The sequence below is a fragment of the Leptonychotes weddellii genome, chromosome 5 (assembly GCF_054177405.1).
Source record: "Leptonychotes weddellii isolate Sample4059 chromosome 5, ASM5417740v2, whole genome shotgun sequence".
Taxonomy (NCBI): Eukaryota; Metazoa; Chordata; class Mammalia; order Carnivora; family Phocidae; genus Leptonychotes; species Leptonychotes weddellii.
In genome coordinates this window covers 74,787,595-74,803,352 of record NC_138373.1, presented here as the reverse complement: position 1 = coordinate 74,803,352, position 15,758 = coordinate 74,787,595, and the positions used below count along the sequence as shown (strand labels likewise).

The 15,758-nt window shown below is 34.1% G+C and overlaps 1 protein-coding gene across 1 annotated transcript; it reads left to right on the top strand.

Annotated features, from left to right (window-relative positions):
• The first annotated feature begins 13,058 nt into the window (after positions 1-13,058).
• On the top strand, positions 13,059-15,302 carry LOC102748237 (NKG2-A/NKG2-B type II integral membrane protein-like). Its single transcript, XM_031026791.1, is given in 7 exon segments — positions 13,059-13,245; positions 13,573-13,585; positions 13,632-13,718; positions 14,195-14,235; positions 14,772-14,827; positions 14,829-14,921; positions 15,264-15,302. Coding segments are annotated over 7 exon segments (516 nt in total).
• Positions 15,303-15,758: the final 456 nt, after the last annotated feature.

The window sequence follows — 15,758 nt, the reverse complement described above, 5'->3', positions numbered from 1 at the left end:
CTGGTTTCGTGTTTGCAAATTCCTTTAGTTTTTGTTTGTCCTGGAAGCTTTTTATCTCTCCTTCTATTTTCCATGACAGCCTAGCTGGATATAGTATTCTTGGCTGCATATTTTTCTCCTTTAGTGCTCTGAATATATCATGCCAGTCCTCTCTGGCCTGCCGGGTCTCTGTGGATAGGTCTATTGCCAATCTAATGTTTCTACCATTGTAGGTTACAGATCTCTTCTCCTGAGCTGCTTTAAGGATTTTCTCTTTGTCTCTGAGACTCGTAAGTTTTATTATTAGATATCAGGGTGTTGACCTATTTTCATTGATTTTCAGAGGGGTTCTCTGTGCCTCCTGGATGTTGATGCCTGTTTCCTTCCCCAGATTAGGGAGGTTCTCTGCTATAATTTGCTCCAATATACCTTCTGCCCCTCTCCTCTTTCTTCTTCTTCTGGGATCCCAATTATTCTAGTATTTTTTGTCTTATGGTATCAATTATCTCTCAAATTCTGCCCTCGTGATCCAGTAGTTGTTTATCTCTTTTTTTCTCAGCTTCTTTATTTTCCATCATTTGGTCTTCTAGATCACTAATTCTCTCTTCTGCATCATTTATCCAGCAGTTAGAGCCTCCAGTTTTGATTGCACCTCATTAATAGCCTTTTTGATTTCAACTTGGTTAGATTTTAGTTCTTTTATTTCTCCAGAAAGGTTTCTCCAATATCTTCCATGCTTTTTTTAAGCTCAGCTAGTATCTTTAAAATCATCATTCTGAACTCTAGTTCTGACATCTTATTAATGTCCGTATTGATTAGGTCCCTGGCAGTCAGTACTGCCTTTGTTCTTTTTTTTGAGGTGATTTATTCCCTCTTGTCATTTTGTCCAGAGGAGAATAGATGAATGAGAGAACAAAATGCTAACAGGGTAGCAACGACCCCAGAAAAATATACACTAAGCAAATCAGAAGAGACCTGAAACCGGGGAAAAGAAAGGGAAAGAAAGAAAAAAAAAAAGAAAGAAAGAAAGAAAGAAAAAGATTTAAAAAAAACAGAATATGATCAAATATGATCAGGCTGGTGCATAGATCAATGCCACACACTAGTTTTTGGGCGTCTTTTGGTCTGTTAGAAGAAAGTGCCTCCCAAAATTTTAAAAGAAAGGATAACTTATATATGTACAAAAATAAGGCTAAATACGATGAAGGGATGGAATATGATTATAAATATGAAAATTAGAAAAGATTTTATAAAAGGAATTGATAAGATAAGAAGTTGGTTGAAAAAAGAAAATAGAGGAATTAAAAAAAAAAGGGAGAGAATTTGATCAGGCAGGAGACTAGAACAAAGCCATACACTAGAGATTTAGGGTATATTTTGGTCTGTTAGGAGAAACTATCTCAAAATTTTAAAGAGGGAACAACTTATATATATATATACCAAAAATAAGGTTAACTGCTCTGAAGGGACAGAATATGACTTTAAAAATGAAAAAAAATTTTTAAAAAAGGGATTGATAAGATGTTGGTTGAAAAAGGGAAAAAGAAAAATTAAAAAAAAAAGAAAAACTAAAAAAGAAATAAAAAAATTAACTTTGAAAGACTAAAGAATCATGGGGAAAAAGCCATGAATTCTATGTGCTGTATTCCCCTAGTGCTGGAGTTCTGCCATTCTCATTGACTGTAAACTTGGTGTTGGCTGGTTGTTCTTGCTGATTTTCTGGGGGAGGGGCCTGTTGCCGTGATTCTCAAATGTCTTTGCCGGAGGCAGAATTGCCCTGCCCTTGCTGGGGGCAGGGCTAAGTAATCTACTCGGGTTTTCTCTCCATAGCTTTTGTTCCCTGCAAGATTTCTGTACAGTTTTGGAGGACGAGAGTGAAAATGAAGGCCTCCCAGTCTCCGCCCCAGAGTTGCTGAGAACTCAGGGCCCCACTCCTCAGTGAGCCCCCAGAGAAAAGCATCAATCACTCCTGTCTCCCCGGTCTCTGGGCACACTCCACGCTCACCCAGCCTGTGACTGAGTGTTTCTATCTCTGGCACCCGACCCTGTCTGGAGTCTCCAAACCCAGCAGATCCCTGTGGTGTGCTTGCGCACTGCTCTTCCTGGGGCAGGAATGGGAGTCTCCCCGGATCTGCTGCTTGTTGGGTCCCTGCTGGAAGAGCAGTGGCTTGACTGTGCCATGGATCACGGTCTATGGCAAACCCGAGCTGAGAGCCCACTCCTCAGCTCTGTTTCTGCAGCTGGCTTCCCCACTCCAATACCTGGGAGCTCTGCCACACTCAGGCACCCCTGGTCTTTCTGTGACCCCAAGGGTCCTGAGACCACACTGTCCCATGAGGGTTCCATGCCCCCGCTTAGCCACTGGAGTGACTAAGTCCCTCAGCGGAGCAGCCTTCTAAAAGTTCTGATTTTGTGCTCCATGGCTCTATCACTTGCCAGAAGTGGCCAACAGAGGCCCTCTCCCCCACCGTCTATCTTCCTGAATAACACCTTGGGTTCACTTCTCTGCACCTCCTACCTTCCAGAAAGTGGTTGCTTTTCTGTTCAGAGAGTTGTTGCTATCCTTTTCTTTGATCTCCTGTTGAGTTCATAGGTGTTCAGAATGGTTTGATCCCTATCCAGCTGAATTCCTGGGACCAGATGAAATCCAGGTCTCCTACACCTCCACCATCTTGCTCTGCCCCTTTGTTTGCCTCATGATATTTTTGTTCAGTTTTTCTAAATTTTTGTTGTTTATTTTTATTTTTTTGCTTTTCCTCCTGGGTATGATCCTTGTGATTTTATAGCTTTGATGTCAACCACTAATTTTTTTTTTTCGAATACTGCTAGTCAGTAGGGCTACCACCCTCTGCCATGTGATGTGAGTGCATGTGTGTGTGTGTGTGTGTGTATGTGAATGTGGGAGGGGAGTGCTCATAACTTTACTAACAGTTCTCAAGTCTCCTTCAACTTTTACTTTCTACTGGGTTCATCTTGGTCTCTCCCTGTACACATATTTTTTTTCCATTAGCTGAGAGTGTGTAGAGAGTTCATGTCAACTCTTATGTTGTACTTCCCTTACATTATCTTCCCATTATATTTATGGAAGTCAGAGCACTTGACACAAAGACCACAAGCTCTGACTAGTAAAAGTATGAGTTTTCCTCATCATGACAGAGCAAAATTAGCACTTTGAGCTGAAAAATCAATGGGCTATTTTGCCCCCTTCCCAACTTCTAATCAAGTCTGCCCTGTGGCACCAGCACCATGGCTTTTTGCAACTTCTCCAAATTGTAAAAACTAGAAATCTTCTTGATCACTGAGGTAGGGTGGGCAGGTGGGGAGACACGGGAGTAGTGCTAAGCAAAAAGAGGACAAATATGCTGCTTCTTCTTCCTTGAATATCTAGGATTTTTTCAAATGTACATATTTCACAAAATACTTTTAACCTTTTGTCACTTATCAGAAACCCAAAATTGCTATCTTTGTCAGTTTCTCCTCTTACTTAGTCCTAGTGAGATACTTTTATACTGTGTCCAGTGTGATACAACATATATAGATATACACAGATACTATAAAGTAAGAAAGAATTAACTTTATCGTTACTACAAAATTCAAATGGGTATAAGAGCTTCTATTTGAATTCTAATAAAATCTGTTTCTCATAGTATTTGTTGAACTTCTTCACTAATTTCTCATGGATTAGAGTCTTCCAGAGAATCAGTAATAATTCACCTGTGCAGCCAAAAGGCTCAACTTTCTTCTCCAAAGTGTAAGTTTCTTAAGAAACTTTTTTATGACTTAAATTTTTATATTTTATGACTTAAAATAAAGAATTACTCTTACAAGGAAAAGCATTAATATGTGAACAATTAGATAAACACAAATGTTGCAGTGTTTTCAAAGAACAACGACATGGGAAATATTTCTATTTTGATATATAACTATTTGTCAAAATAAATTATTTATTCATCAAAATATTATGGTATATATTATTAAATTAATGAGATGTAATTCTCTGTATTTCAGATCATTAGTGTCTTCAGAGAGTGACAAGAATTGTCCATATTTCAACTTTGACCCAAAAGTATTTTCTCATGACTCCTGCTTAGAATTAAGACCATATGTGTGCAAGCACCAGCCATTAGTTACTTAATTTTGGTATAATGGTATCTCACCATCTAAAAAACATATCTCTCATTTCTCCAAAAGCCATACAATTGCTTTCTCAGAATATTTTTAAGATGTTATTTTCTAAAGCAATTTTAAGTTCACAACAAAATTAAGAGAAAGGTACAGAGATTTCTGCTATTGCCCCAGTCCACACACATGATGGCCTCCCCCATTATCAACAACACTCACCAGAATCTTCTTTATTTGGATTTAATTCCACCTAATTTTTTGCTTTCATATTTTTAATTTGTATTTATTTTTTAATTGTCTAACAATTTTATTTTCTAAAAAGTATGGCAGTATGTAAAATTGTGACAGCATCTTTATATTCTATGAAACATTTAAAGAAAAATTAATACTTATTCTTCTGAAGCTGTTTCAAAAAATAGAAATGGAAAGAAAACTTCCAAACTTGTTCTATGAGACCAGCATTACCTTGATCCCAAAACCAGACAAAGACCCAAACAAAATGGAGAATTATAGACCATAAATATCCCTAATGAACATGGATGCAAAAATTCTCATCAAGATACTAGCCAATAGGATCCAACAGTACATTAAAAGGATTATTCACCACGACCAATTGGGAAAACAGTACAGAGGTTCTTCAAGAAGTTAAAAATAGAGCTACCCTATGACCCAGCAATTGTACTACTAAGTATTTACCCCAAAGATACAAATGTAGTGATCCCAAGGGACACTGGCACCCCAAAATTTATAAACAGCAGGAATGTCCATAATAGCAAAACTGTGGAAAGAGTCCAGATGTCCATCAGCAGATGAATGGATAAAGAAGATGCTGTATATAAATACAATGAAATATTAGCCTTCAAAAAGGATGAATACTTAACATTTATATCAATGTGGATAGAACTAGAGAGTATTTTGCTGAGTGAAGTAAGTCAATCAGAGAAAGACAATCATCATACAATTTCACTCATATGTGGAATATAAGAAACAGCACAGAGGATCATAGAGGAAGGGAAGAAAAACTGAATGGGAAGAAATCAGAGAGGGAGACAAACCATGAGAGACTCTTAACTATAGGAAAAAAACTGAGGGTTGTTGGAGAGGAGGTGGTAGGGAGATGGGATACTGGGTGATGGGCATTAAGGAGGGCATGTGATGTGATGAGCACTGGGTGTTTTATGCAACTGATGAAAGCTGAAATCTACACTTGAAAATAATAATGTAGTATATGTTGGTAATTGAATTTAAATTAAAAAAAAAAAAGAAAATCAACAATCCCTGGAGAAAAATGAAAAGGAAATCACAATGTTTCAAAATCTACATGAGTGGAAATAAATGAAATTGAGATTGAAAAACAACAGAAAAAATCAATGAAATGAAGAGTGGCCTCCTTGAAAAAATATATAAAATTGATAAGACTTTTTTTTTAAGAACACAGATGATATATTTAATATAAACAATTATAGAAAATGAAAACAATATATTAAATTATCTCATGATCCCATCATTGAGCAAAGACCATCATTTTGCAAACTTAACAGTGTATAGTAAACCATCCAAATGTGATTGGAAGAGATAGAAGACGGAGAGGAAAGGGAGGACAAGAATGAGTAGAAGTAGAAGGAGAAGAGAAAGAATGGAGAAGAAAAGGAGGAGGAGAAAGCTTTTTCTTTTCCCACTAACCCTCTCCCCACCAGAAACCACATGCATTTATACATATAGAAACACACATATACACTTTGTATGTCCTTGTGTGCATACATACATATGTGTGTGCATGTATCCTTTCCTGATTTTTTTAAGGTTTTATTTATTTATTTGAGAGAAAGAGAGCATGAGCAGGGGGAGAGGCAGAAGAAGAGGGAGAAGCAGATTCCCCACTGAGCAGGGAGCCCAAATGTGGGGCTCAATCCCAGGACATGGAAATCACGACCTGAGCTGAAGGCAGATGCTTAACCATCTGAGCCACCCAGGTGCACCAGCAGTGTGTCTTTCCATATGAGCATGTACTTTCTCATCCTTTCAGAAATTTGAGTAGTCCACTGTGGGACTTCACTTCAGTATAGCTGAACAGTCCCCTGTGAATGGACCCTTTGTTCCCATTTGTCTTTAGAGACTCGGACATACAATACATTAGAATTTTAAAGTTAGATTTAATTTATAATAAAACAATTTTACACTTACTTGAAACTTTAGAGTTTAAAAATAACATATATTATTTAATCTTTACCTTAGCTCATTGCTGTAAATAGAATTTGTATAATGTGGCACAGAAAAGATTCTTGATAAAGATTTCTAGAGAAATGAAGGAATAACTGAATGGTTACATGTACTTTCCAGAGGAATTAATTGAGGATCATCAAATTTTAGCAATTGTCCTCATGCTGAAAGAAGATATTAAGTAGTAAAGACAGGAGTAGAATCCATGTCTTTGGATTCTTTATTTGTTGACCATTCTTGTTATCCTAGTTGAGAATTTATGAATTTACCTGTGTAGGTTATGATGTATCTCAATTACCTGGTCAAAAGAGAAAGACATGTATCAAAATTGATAAGACTTTAAGCAGAATTATCAGGAAGAAAAGAGTGAGGACCTAAGTAAATACATTCAGAAATGAAGAGAAGTTACAACATACACCTCAGAAATACAGAACAGCATAAGACACTTACTGTGACCAATTATATGCCAACAAACTGGACAATCTAGAAGAAATGGACCAATTCCTACAAATATACAAATTTTTTAAGATTCAATCAGGAATAAACAGAAAATCTAAACAGACTAATTAATAGTAAAGAAATTGAATCAGTAGTCAAAACACTCCCAACAAACATATATCCAGGACCTGATAACTTCACAGGTGTATTCTAACAAATTTTTAAATAAGAGACAATACCTCTTCTTTTCAGATTTGTCCCAAAATGAAGACAAAGGAAAGCTTCCAACTTTATGCTGTGTGGACAGCATTACCGTGATATTAAAAAACAAAACAAAACAAAACAAAAAAACAAGGATGCAACACACACGTACACACACACACAATTATTATAGGCCAAAATTCCTGATGAACATGCAAAAATCTTCACTAAAGTTTTAGCAAACTGAAGTCCACAACACAATAAAAGGATCATACACCATGATCAAGAAGAATTTATTCCATGTATGCAAGGATGGTTCAATATCTGCAAATCAATCAACTTGACACACCACTTAACTGAGAAAGATCAAAATCATATGGCAATCTCAATAGATGCAGAAAAAGCACTGATAAAATTCAACATCCATTTATGATAAAAACTCCCAAAAAAGTATGTAGACAGGGACTATACCTCACATAGTAAAGGCCATATATTACAAGCCCACAACTAACATCATTCTCAACAGTGAAAAGCTAAAATCTTTTCCTTTAAGATCAGGATCAATACAAGGATGTCCACTCATCATTTTTATTCAAAACAATACTGGAGGTCCTAACCACAGTAATCTGAAAAGAAAAAGAAATAAAAGACATCCAAATTGATAAGGAAATTCCAAAACTGTCACTATTTTCAGATGACATGATTCTCTAGATAATTAACCTAGAGACTCTACCCCCCCCAAAAAAACTATTAAAACTAATAAATGAAATCAGATAAGTTGTAGGGTACAAAATTAATATGCAGAAATATTTTGCATTTCTATACACTAAAAAACTAGGAGAAATAGAAATTAAGAAAACAATCCCCTTTCTAATTCCATTTATAAGAATAAATTCCATAGGAATAAATTTAACCAAGGAGGTAAAAGTCTTATACTCTGAAAACTATAAGTCATTGATAAAAGAAATTTGAAAATGCACAAATAAATAAATGCTTATGGATCGGAAGAATTAATATCATGAAAATACCCATATTTTGAAAAACAATATAGAAATTCAATGTAATCCCTAAGAAAACACCAGTAGCATTTTTCTCAGAACTGGAATAAATTATCTTAAAGTTTGTGTGGAACTATGAAAAACTCTGAATGTCCAAAGCAATCATTAGAAAGAAGAATAAAACTGGAAGTAACATGCACTTACACTTCAAACTATACTATAAAGCTCTAGCAATCAAAGCAGTATGGCACAACAATAGACACAGAGATGAAAGGAATGGAAAATAATGCCCAGAAACAAACCTCTGTTTATACGATCAACTAATATATGACAAGGAAGGCAAGTATAGACAATGGGGAACAGAGAGTCTTCAGTAAGTGGTGTTTAAAAACTGGAAAACTGGGCGCATGGGTGGCTCAGTCATTAAGCATCTGTCTTCACTGCAGTCTTGATCCCAGGGTCCTGGGACGGAGCCCCACATCAGGCTCCCTGCTTGGCGGGAAGCCTGCTTCTCCCTCTCCTGCTCCCCCTGCTTGTGTTCCCTCTCTCTCTGTGTCTCTCTCTGTCAAATAAATAAATAAAATCTTTTAATAAATAAATAAATAAATAAATAAATAAATAAATAAATAAATAAATAAAAACTGGGAAACTATGTGCTAAAGAATAAAACTGGACCTCCTTTTTACACCTAAACAAAAATAAACCTAAAATGAATTAAAGATGTAGGTGTAAAACCAGAAATGTAAAACTCCTAAAGGAAGCATAGGCAATAAACTCTTGGAGATAGGCCTTAACTTTATTCTTTTGGGTCTGTTTCCTTAGTGAAGAGCAACAAAATGAAAAATAAATAGTACATCAAACTACAAAGCTTTTGCTCAGCCAAGGAAACCATCAACAAAACAAAAAGGCAGCCTACTGAATGGAAGATATTTGCAAATGATATATCTGACAAGAGGTTAATATCCAAAATATATAAAGAATTCCTACATCTCAACACCAAAAAAACATAAACGGATTAAAAAATGGGCCAAGATCCTGAATAGATTTCTTTGAAAGAAGACATACAGATGACCAACCAACACATGAAAAGATGCTCAACATCACACTTGTCACAAAAATGAAAATCAAAACCACAATGAGCTGTAAAACGCTCTCAGAACTAAAAATATAAGAAATAACAAATACCGGTGAGGATGTGCAGCAAAGGGAACATTGTGCACTGCTGGTGGGAATTTAAATTGGTGTAGTCATGATGGATAACAGGATATAGGTTCCTCAAAAAGTTAAAAATGGAAATACCGTAGCATCCAGAATATCCATTTCAGGGGATCTAAAGACAAATGACAACATTAACTTGAGATGAGTGCACCCTAGGTTTATTTCAGCATTACTTATAATAGTCAGGATATGGAAGCAACCCATGAGTCCATCTCTAGGTGAATGAATAAATAGAAGCAGTATATATAAACAGTGGAATATTACTCAGCAATAAAAACAAAAAAATGTGTGTCATTTTTGACACAATTGAAACTAGAGGATTTTATGCTAAATGAAATTAGTCAGATGAAGTTAATGCCATATGTTTTAACTACCAATGCACAATTTAAAACAAAAACAAAAAAAGTGAAACAGAGTCATATACAGAGAGAGCAAAGTTGTGATTGCCATAGGGCAGGGGCATGGAGGGATGGCTAAAATAGGTAAAAGGAAGTAAGTAGTACAAGATTTCAGTTATAAAATAAGTCACAGGGATGCAAATTACAGCATAGGGAACATACAATACAATAACATTGTATTAATTTTATATGGTGATAGATGGTAATGAGTTTTATAATGATGATCATATAATGTATATAAAATGTTGAATCACTGTGTCTACACCTGAAAGTAATGTAATATTGTATGTCAACTACACATCATTAGAAATAAATACATAAAAATAAAAATAATATTGTCAACCAATTTTGCAAAACAAAACCAAAACAACAGAACTACAGAGCAATAGAAACATATTTGCAAATATCTTCAAAAATTATGTGATGTTCACATGATATTTAATTGTGTTTTAAAAGTACCTTCTCAGCCCACCTCAATTTTTTGAATTAAGTGAAATTTTTAAGCATTGAATTCATTTTCCCACCATATAGTTAGACCTATTTTTTTTCATTTACAACAATTATTTATATTAAAATGCAGACACTTAGTTATCATTGGAGGATGAATCAATGAACGATATGAATAATAACTTAATATTCAAATCTCTAGGATGGTGCTATGTTTCAATAAATTTCAGTGTTTTATCCTTTCCACAGACATTTTTTTTCAAAAGAAACCTAAATAACTTATTTAAATAATAATAAAAATAAAATGCAGGTCTATTAAAAATGTAGGTAGAAAAATTGAGAAGATAAGTTTGGAAATTGTTGTCTTTGTGGCAATTACAATAGGACGAAAATGTAGTAAGTCTTCAGAATTAGTGTCAAATATCATTAAATACCTGTTAATGGGATGATGATTTTAAAATATTTGCAATATAATAGGTATGACATAGCAAAGGTGCAAGAAAGACAAGCATGTGATGCCAGGATGTAGAAACCCTGTCTAACAGGAGAACTTAAACATCTAAGACATTTCTCACAAGGCCCAAGTTCTCCAGTGTTTGTGATTCAGATGGAAGTAAGTTAACAGCCCAGGTGGTCAAGTCTCTGACCCCAATACCTTGTGGAACATAAACATTTCTCAGAGGCACTTGCCAAGGGACAAACTAAATGACACACTACCAGCTGAAAGTCTCGGACATTCTGGAGGTGTGTGATGAGATAAAGCGTCTTCAAAATAGCCCAAGTGTAAGAATTTTCTGTTCAAATTTTAAGTGACACACCGATGAGAAATCTACTTTTTCCACTATTGCCTCACTCTGAGCCCTCACAGGGTCAGCAGTCTGTGAGGACCACAGATATTGTCTGTTTACAAGAGTAACCTGGTCTCCCACTGGAAGATGCCTGACTCTCTGGCCAACAGAAGGTATGTGTCACTACTCTGCTCTCTCTCTACTAGTCACCTCATTTAGTGGGAGATACAAATGCTGGATGGGATGCCCCTGAAGCACAACAAATACACATCAAATCACAGAGAACATTGGTATCTTTATTCCAACAATTCAGAGTGACAAACAAAAATGAATTTGAAATATATTGGAGAACTTCTTAAAATATCCAAATTCTTGCCTGTGGAGAAGTAATTAAGTATATATACACAGGCATAATTGTGTTTGCAAATCAATATAATTTTAAGTGAAATCCTATAAGCATCATGAGAAGGAACAGTTAATTTGGATTTGTCATCAGTTATAGTTACCTATATTATTTGATATTTAGCTGAGGCTTTAAAAATAGATTCTTAACATGAATCTATCAAATCATAAGGGTCAAATGGTCTACATTTGCTTTGATAAATTAAAACAGTTTGATTTTTCATAAAAAGCAAGATGAGTTACCTTCTGGAAAATCCTAATTTAAACTTAATTATAAACATTCAAAACAAAGCTTGACAAAAAAAGATATTCAATACTGAAAGACACTCCTGTCAATGAATGATGTTACATGGTCTAAAGGATATAAATCAGTAATGAAAAAGTGGCTATTGTGTTAAAAATAATTAAAATAACTTAAATATTATTGAGAGCTTAGAAAAGCCAGATGGAGTATTAAGTGTTTTACCTGCATTGTATTTTACATATTTAATTCCCATTTTAGATCAGTAAAAACTAGATAGCTAGACAGGAGGTAACTTGTTAAAGGTCATACTTTGTAAGTTTGAGAGCCAGGAGTAATTCCAGATTTCACTGACTGCAGAGCTCATTGACTGAATTATGAAATTACATTGATTTGATTTATTGGAATTCTTTATACAACTAAAGCTACCCTCACTGTCTTTGACATTCATAGATCTTTCTGTGGTTTGTACCAACAGTGTTCTTCCATAAATGATCTACACTTTTATTTATCATTTTATGATTTCATATCTTTATCATTAAATCAATTGTCAATTTATGGTGTTATATAAGTACTTTTAAAAAATATATTTTGGTCTTTGTTTTCAATGTTGTTCAGGTTTCCAATAAGTTTATTGTGTCATGTGACATTTTTCAATATATAAAATCTTTCTTTTGAAATTTAACGATTTCTCAGAACTCTACAATTATTCAAAATAAAAATTGACTTGATAGCAATGCATTACCTTTTAGTAAAGAAATGTAAGTCCTAAATAAAAGTCAATTACTAGAGGAAATTCCTACTTGTGCTAAAACTAGTATACCCCAATCTTAGAGCACTCAATTTTTAACCAATATGGATTTAAAAATTGTCAAAAAAGTAGGTGCAACATTTTTTTCTAATGCAGCATTTTAATTTTAAGCCAGTTATTCTAATAGTGTTGACATGTTTCTGTGGAATCTGACCTCACATTAATAAGGACAATATTATTCACTAATCCCTTTCTTGTTCACAAATTTATTGCTTTACCTTTTTCCAACCAATAACTATTGTGTCAAACATAGAATATCATTGTAAAACAACTTATTCTTTTTTTAATTTTTTTAGTTTTAAAGATTTTTTTAAATTTTATTTTATTATGTTATGTTAATCACCATACATTACATCATCAGTTTTTGATGTAGTGTTCCATGATTTGTATATAACACCCCGTGCTCCATTCAGTATGTGCCCTCTTTAATACCCATCACCAGGCTAACCCATCGCCCTCCCGCCCCAGAACGCTCAGTTTTTTTCTCAAAGTCCATACTCTGGTTCATCTCCCCCTCCGATTTCCCCCCTTCATTTTTCCCTTCCTACTATCTTTTTTTTTTTAACATATAATGTATTATTTTAAAACAACTTATTCTATCATGAAACACTTCTTTAAAGCTCTAAGGAAACTAGTACCAGATTTTACATGTTCAACAGCAAATGAATACTATCACTCACCACACACTCCACCCAGTGTGACTGTCCTAGCAATCTTGTTATTGCATATTCTATTCATCAAGTCCTTCAGTACAGTTCCATTCAGCACTGTGTCTGATACTACACAGCTGCAGAGATGAATAACCAAGGAGTTACCTATGCAGAACTCAATCATATTAAGGGCTCAAAAAGACATCAAATGAAAGCTAAGGGCACTAAAAGTTCCATTTCAGTAACTGAACAGGAAATAACCTATGCAGAATTAAATCTTCAAAATGCTTCTCAGGATCTTCAAGGGAAGGACAAAAACTCTCACTGTAAAGGTAAAACATTTAATACACACACAGTATAAGCTGTATTATGATGTTTAGTTGGGGTGCGGGGGTGTAGGGAATGAGTAGGGAATGATCTCCCATATTTTTTATTTGTGATGATATAGAGAGTGGAGTAGAAGTACGGTATTGTAATTGAAATCTGAGGACTAACTGTTCAGGCATTGTTGTAATTCGTCTTTACCATCTCATGGGGTAATATATTTACTCCAAATGTAATGAGAGAAGATTACAATGGTAGATAGGGGTTTGGGTTCCAAATTTTTATATGTGACTCTCTGAGCATCCTTGGTTCTCTTGTATGTAAATTTCTTAAAGAATTATTTCTGCCCATCCTTTCTCAGCATTTTCATTTCTCTTCCTACTATTTATTCATGTCCAGGGAAGCTCATTGGTGGGATCCTGGGAATCATCTGCCTTGTCTTGATGTCCAGTGTGGTCACAATAACTGTTATTCCCTGTAAGTAAGTGTTTGAATGACTACAAGGGAATTTTTCACTTTAATGATCAGTGCCTCGAAATATTGCATAACATTATGGAATTGTATTATCTCTTTTGCTCTAACTTTGGAATGGTTATTTTAAATTTGCCACATTAGAAATAACAATAATGTAGAGAGTATTACAAATATGTTCAGATTTCATGACTCAAAGAGAAGTTATAGCAGAGACCTTATTGAGAAATACACAAGTTAATTCTTGAGATTGTGTAAACCAAATACTGTAAGAAGTGGTGAGGTTTGATTCTTTAAGCTTTTGAAACATTTTCCCCCACACATTCATTACTTCATTACTTACTGGTAAAATCAATTTTATTACAGAATTTTTCATTCTAAAGACACCAAATTTCAAACTAAGAAACTCAAATCATTATGATTTATTTAGTTTAATATTAAGTTTGTATGAAGATTGTTTTAATTTTTCTATTAAAAATTAAACAGAGAGCAGAACCAAACGTCCCTGGAAACAAGGATCCCAAAAGGTACATAATTTTTAAAATTTGATATTAGTATAGTTTCTATTTTATCTCTCTCTTAGGCTAGGAAAAGATGATAATAGATTCTTCTGGGGAAAATAAATTAGAAAATCATGTAATAAACTTTCAGAAATAATGATTATAGGAGAGTGCTACTTCTAATGTAACAATCTGAAGAAATACTCATTTAAATCCCCATATCCATTATTACCAATTGCCTCAAATTGCCTCCTGCTATAACATGATAAGAGATAAATCATTTTACTATTCTAAAATAGTGGTTTTGTTCAGTGACTCTCAGGACATGTAGAGATGGATATTCTTGTGTGTTTGCTTTATATGAACACATAAATTAGGGAATGATAGGCTGACCATTCTCTGATGAGTGTGTGTAAGCATATTTTGTTCTATTTGTACCATCCTGTGAGTGTACATGGATATGTTATGCACACATATGTGTATACATATGTGAGTATGTAAATTTATTTGAATTTGTTAATATTCAAGGTACTTTTGGATGATATCTCATAATCTTTCTTTAGTTTATCACTATGGCCATTGTCCAAAAGAGTGGTTTACATACTCCAACAATTGCTATTAACATTAACACTGAAAGAAAATCATGGAATGAGAGTTTGACGTCCTGTGCTTCTAACAACTCTAACCGGCTCTACGTAGATAAAGAGGACATGGTAAGATTTCAAATGTTTCCAGTCCTTGTCATATTTTGGATATGAGCTCTTTTCTGAGTTTATAAGATGCAAATAGATTTTTGACTCTGTGACTTGCATTTTTACTCTGAAATTGGAGTCTTTTAATAAGAAAATTTATTAATGTTACTCTAGTCCAATTCATCATTTTGGTGATTGCTTTGGACTTTTTCAGAAGTTAGTCAAAGTACATGAATATAATTTCCTATGTTACTCTCCAGGATTTATCTATTTTTCTTATTTCTTTATTTTTTAACTCTTAAATAGAATTTATGACCCCTTGGGAATTTATTTTTTGTGATGCTCTGTTTGTGATGCTTTCAGATAAAATTAAAGGTTACACTTTTCTACATCATCACCTAATTGATGGAGTATAATTTATACCAAAGTAGATCTTTTCTTTATAAATAACTTTATATATATAAACATATATATATGTCATATGTGCTCTAATCTGCTTTATATAAATAATATAGATATTAGATATCTTTATATAGATAATCATATACACATATATCAGTCTACAGTCTATCACAACCACAGCACTTTAAGTAAAATATAGAGCCTTATCTTCCTTCACTGTGTCCTACTTATAATTTTCCTAAATATTTCTCTCTTTACATTGAGAATCACATGGATGTTAAAATTTGGCTTCAACTGATAATTTTGCTTCAACTATCAAACAATTTAGACAACACAAGAGGTGAAACAAATTCCATTAGACCTAATGATAGTTTTATTCTTTCTTTTGTTCTCTTTCTTCCTGATGATCCAAGATTCCTTCTTTTATCTTTTACTTTCTGTTTAGATAGTTCCCTT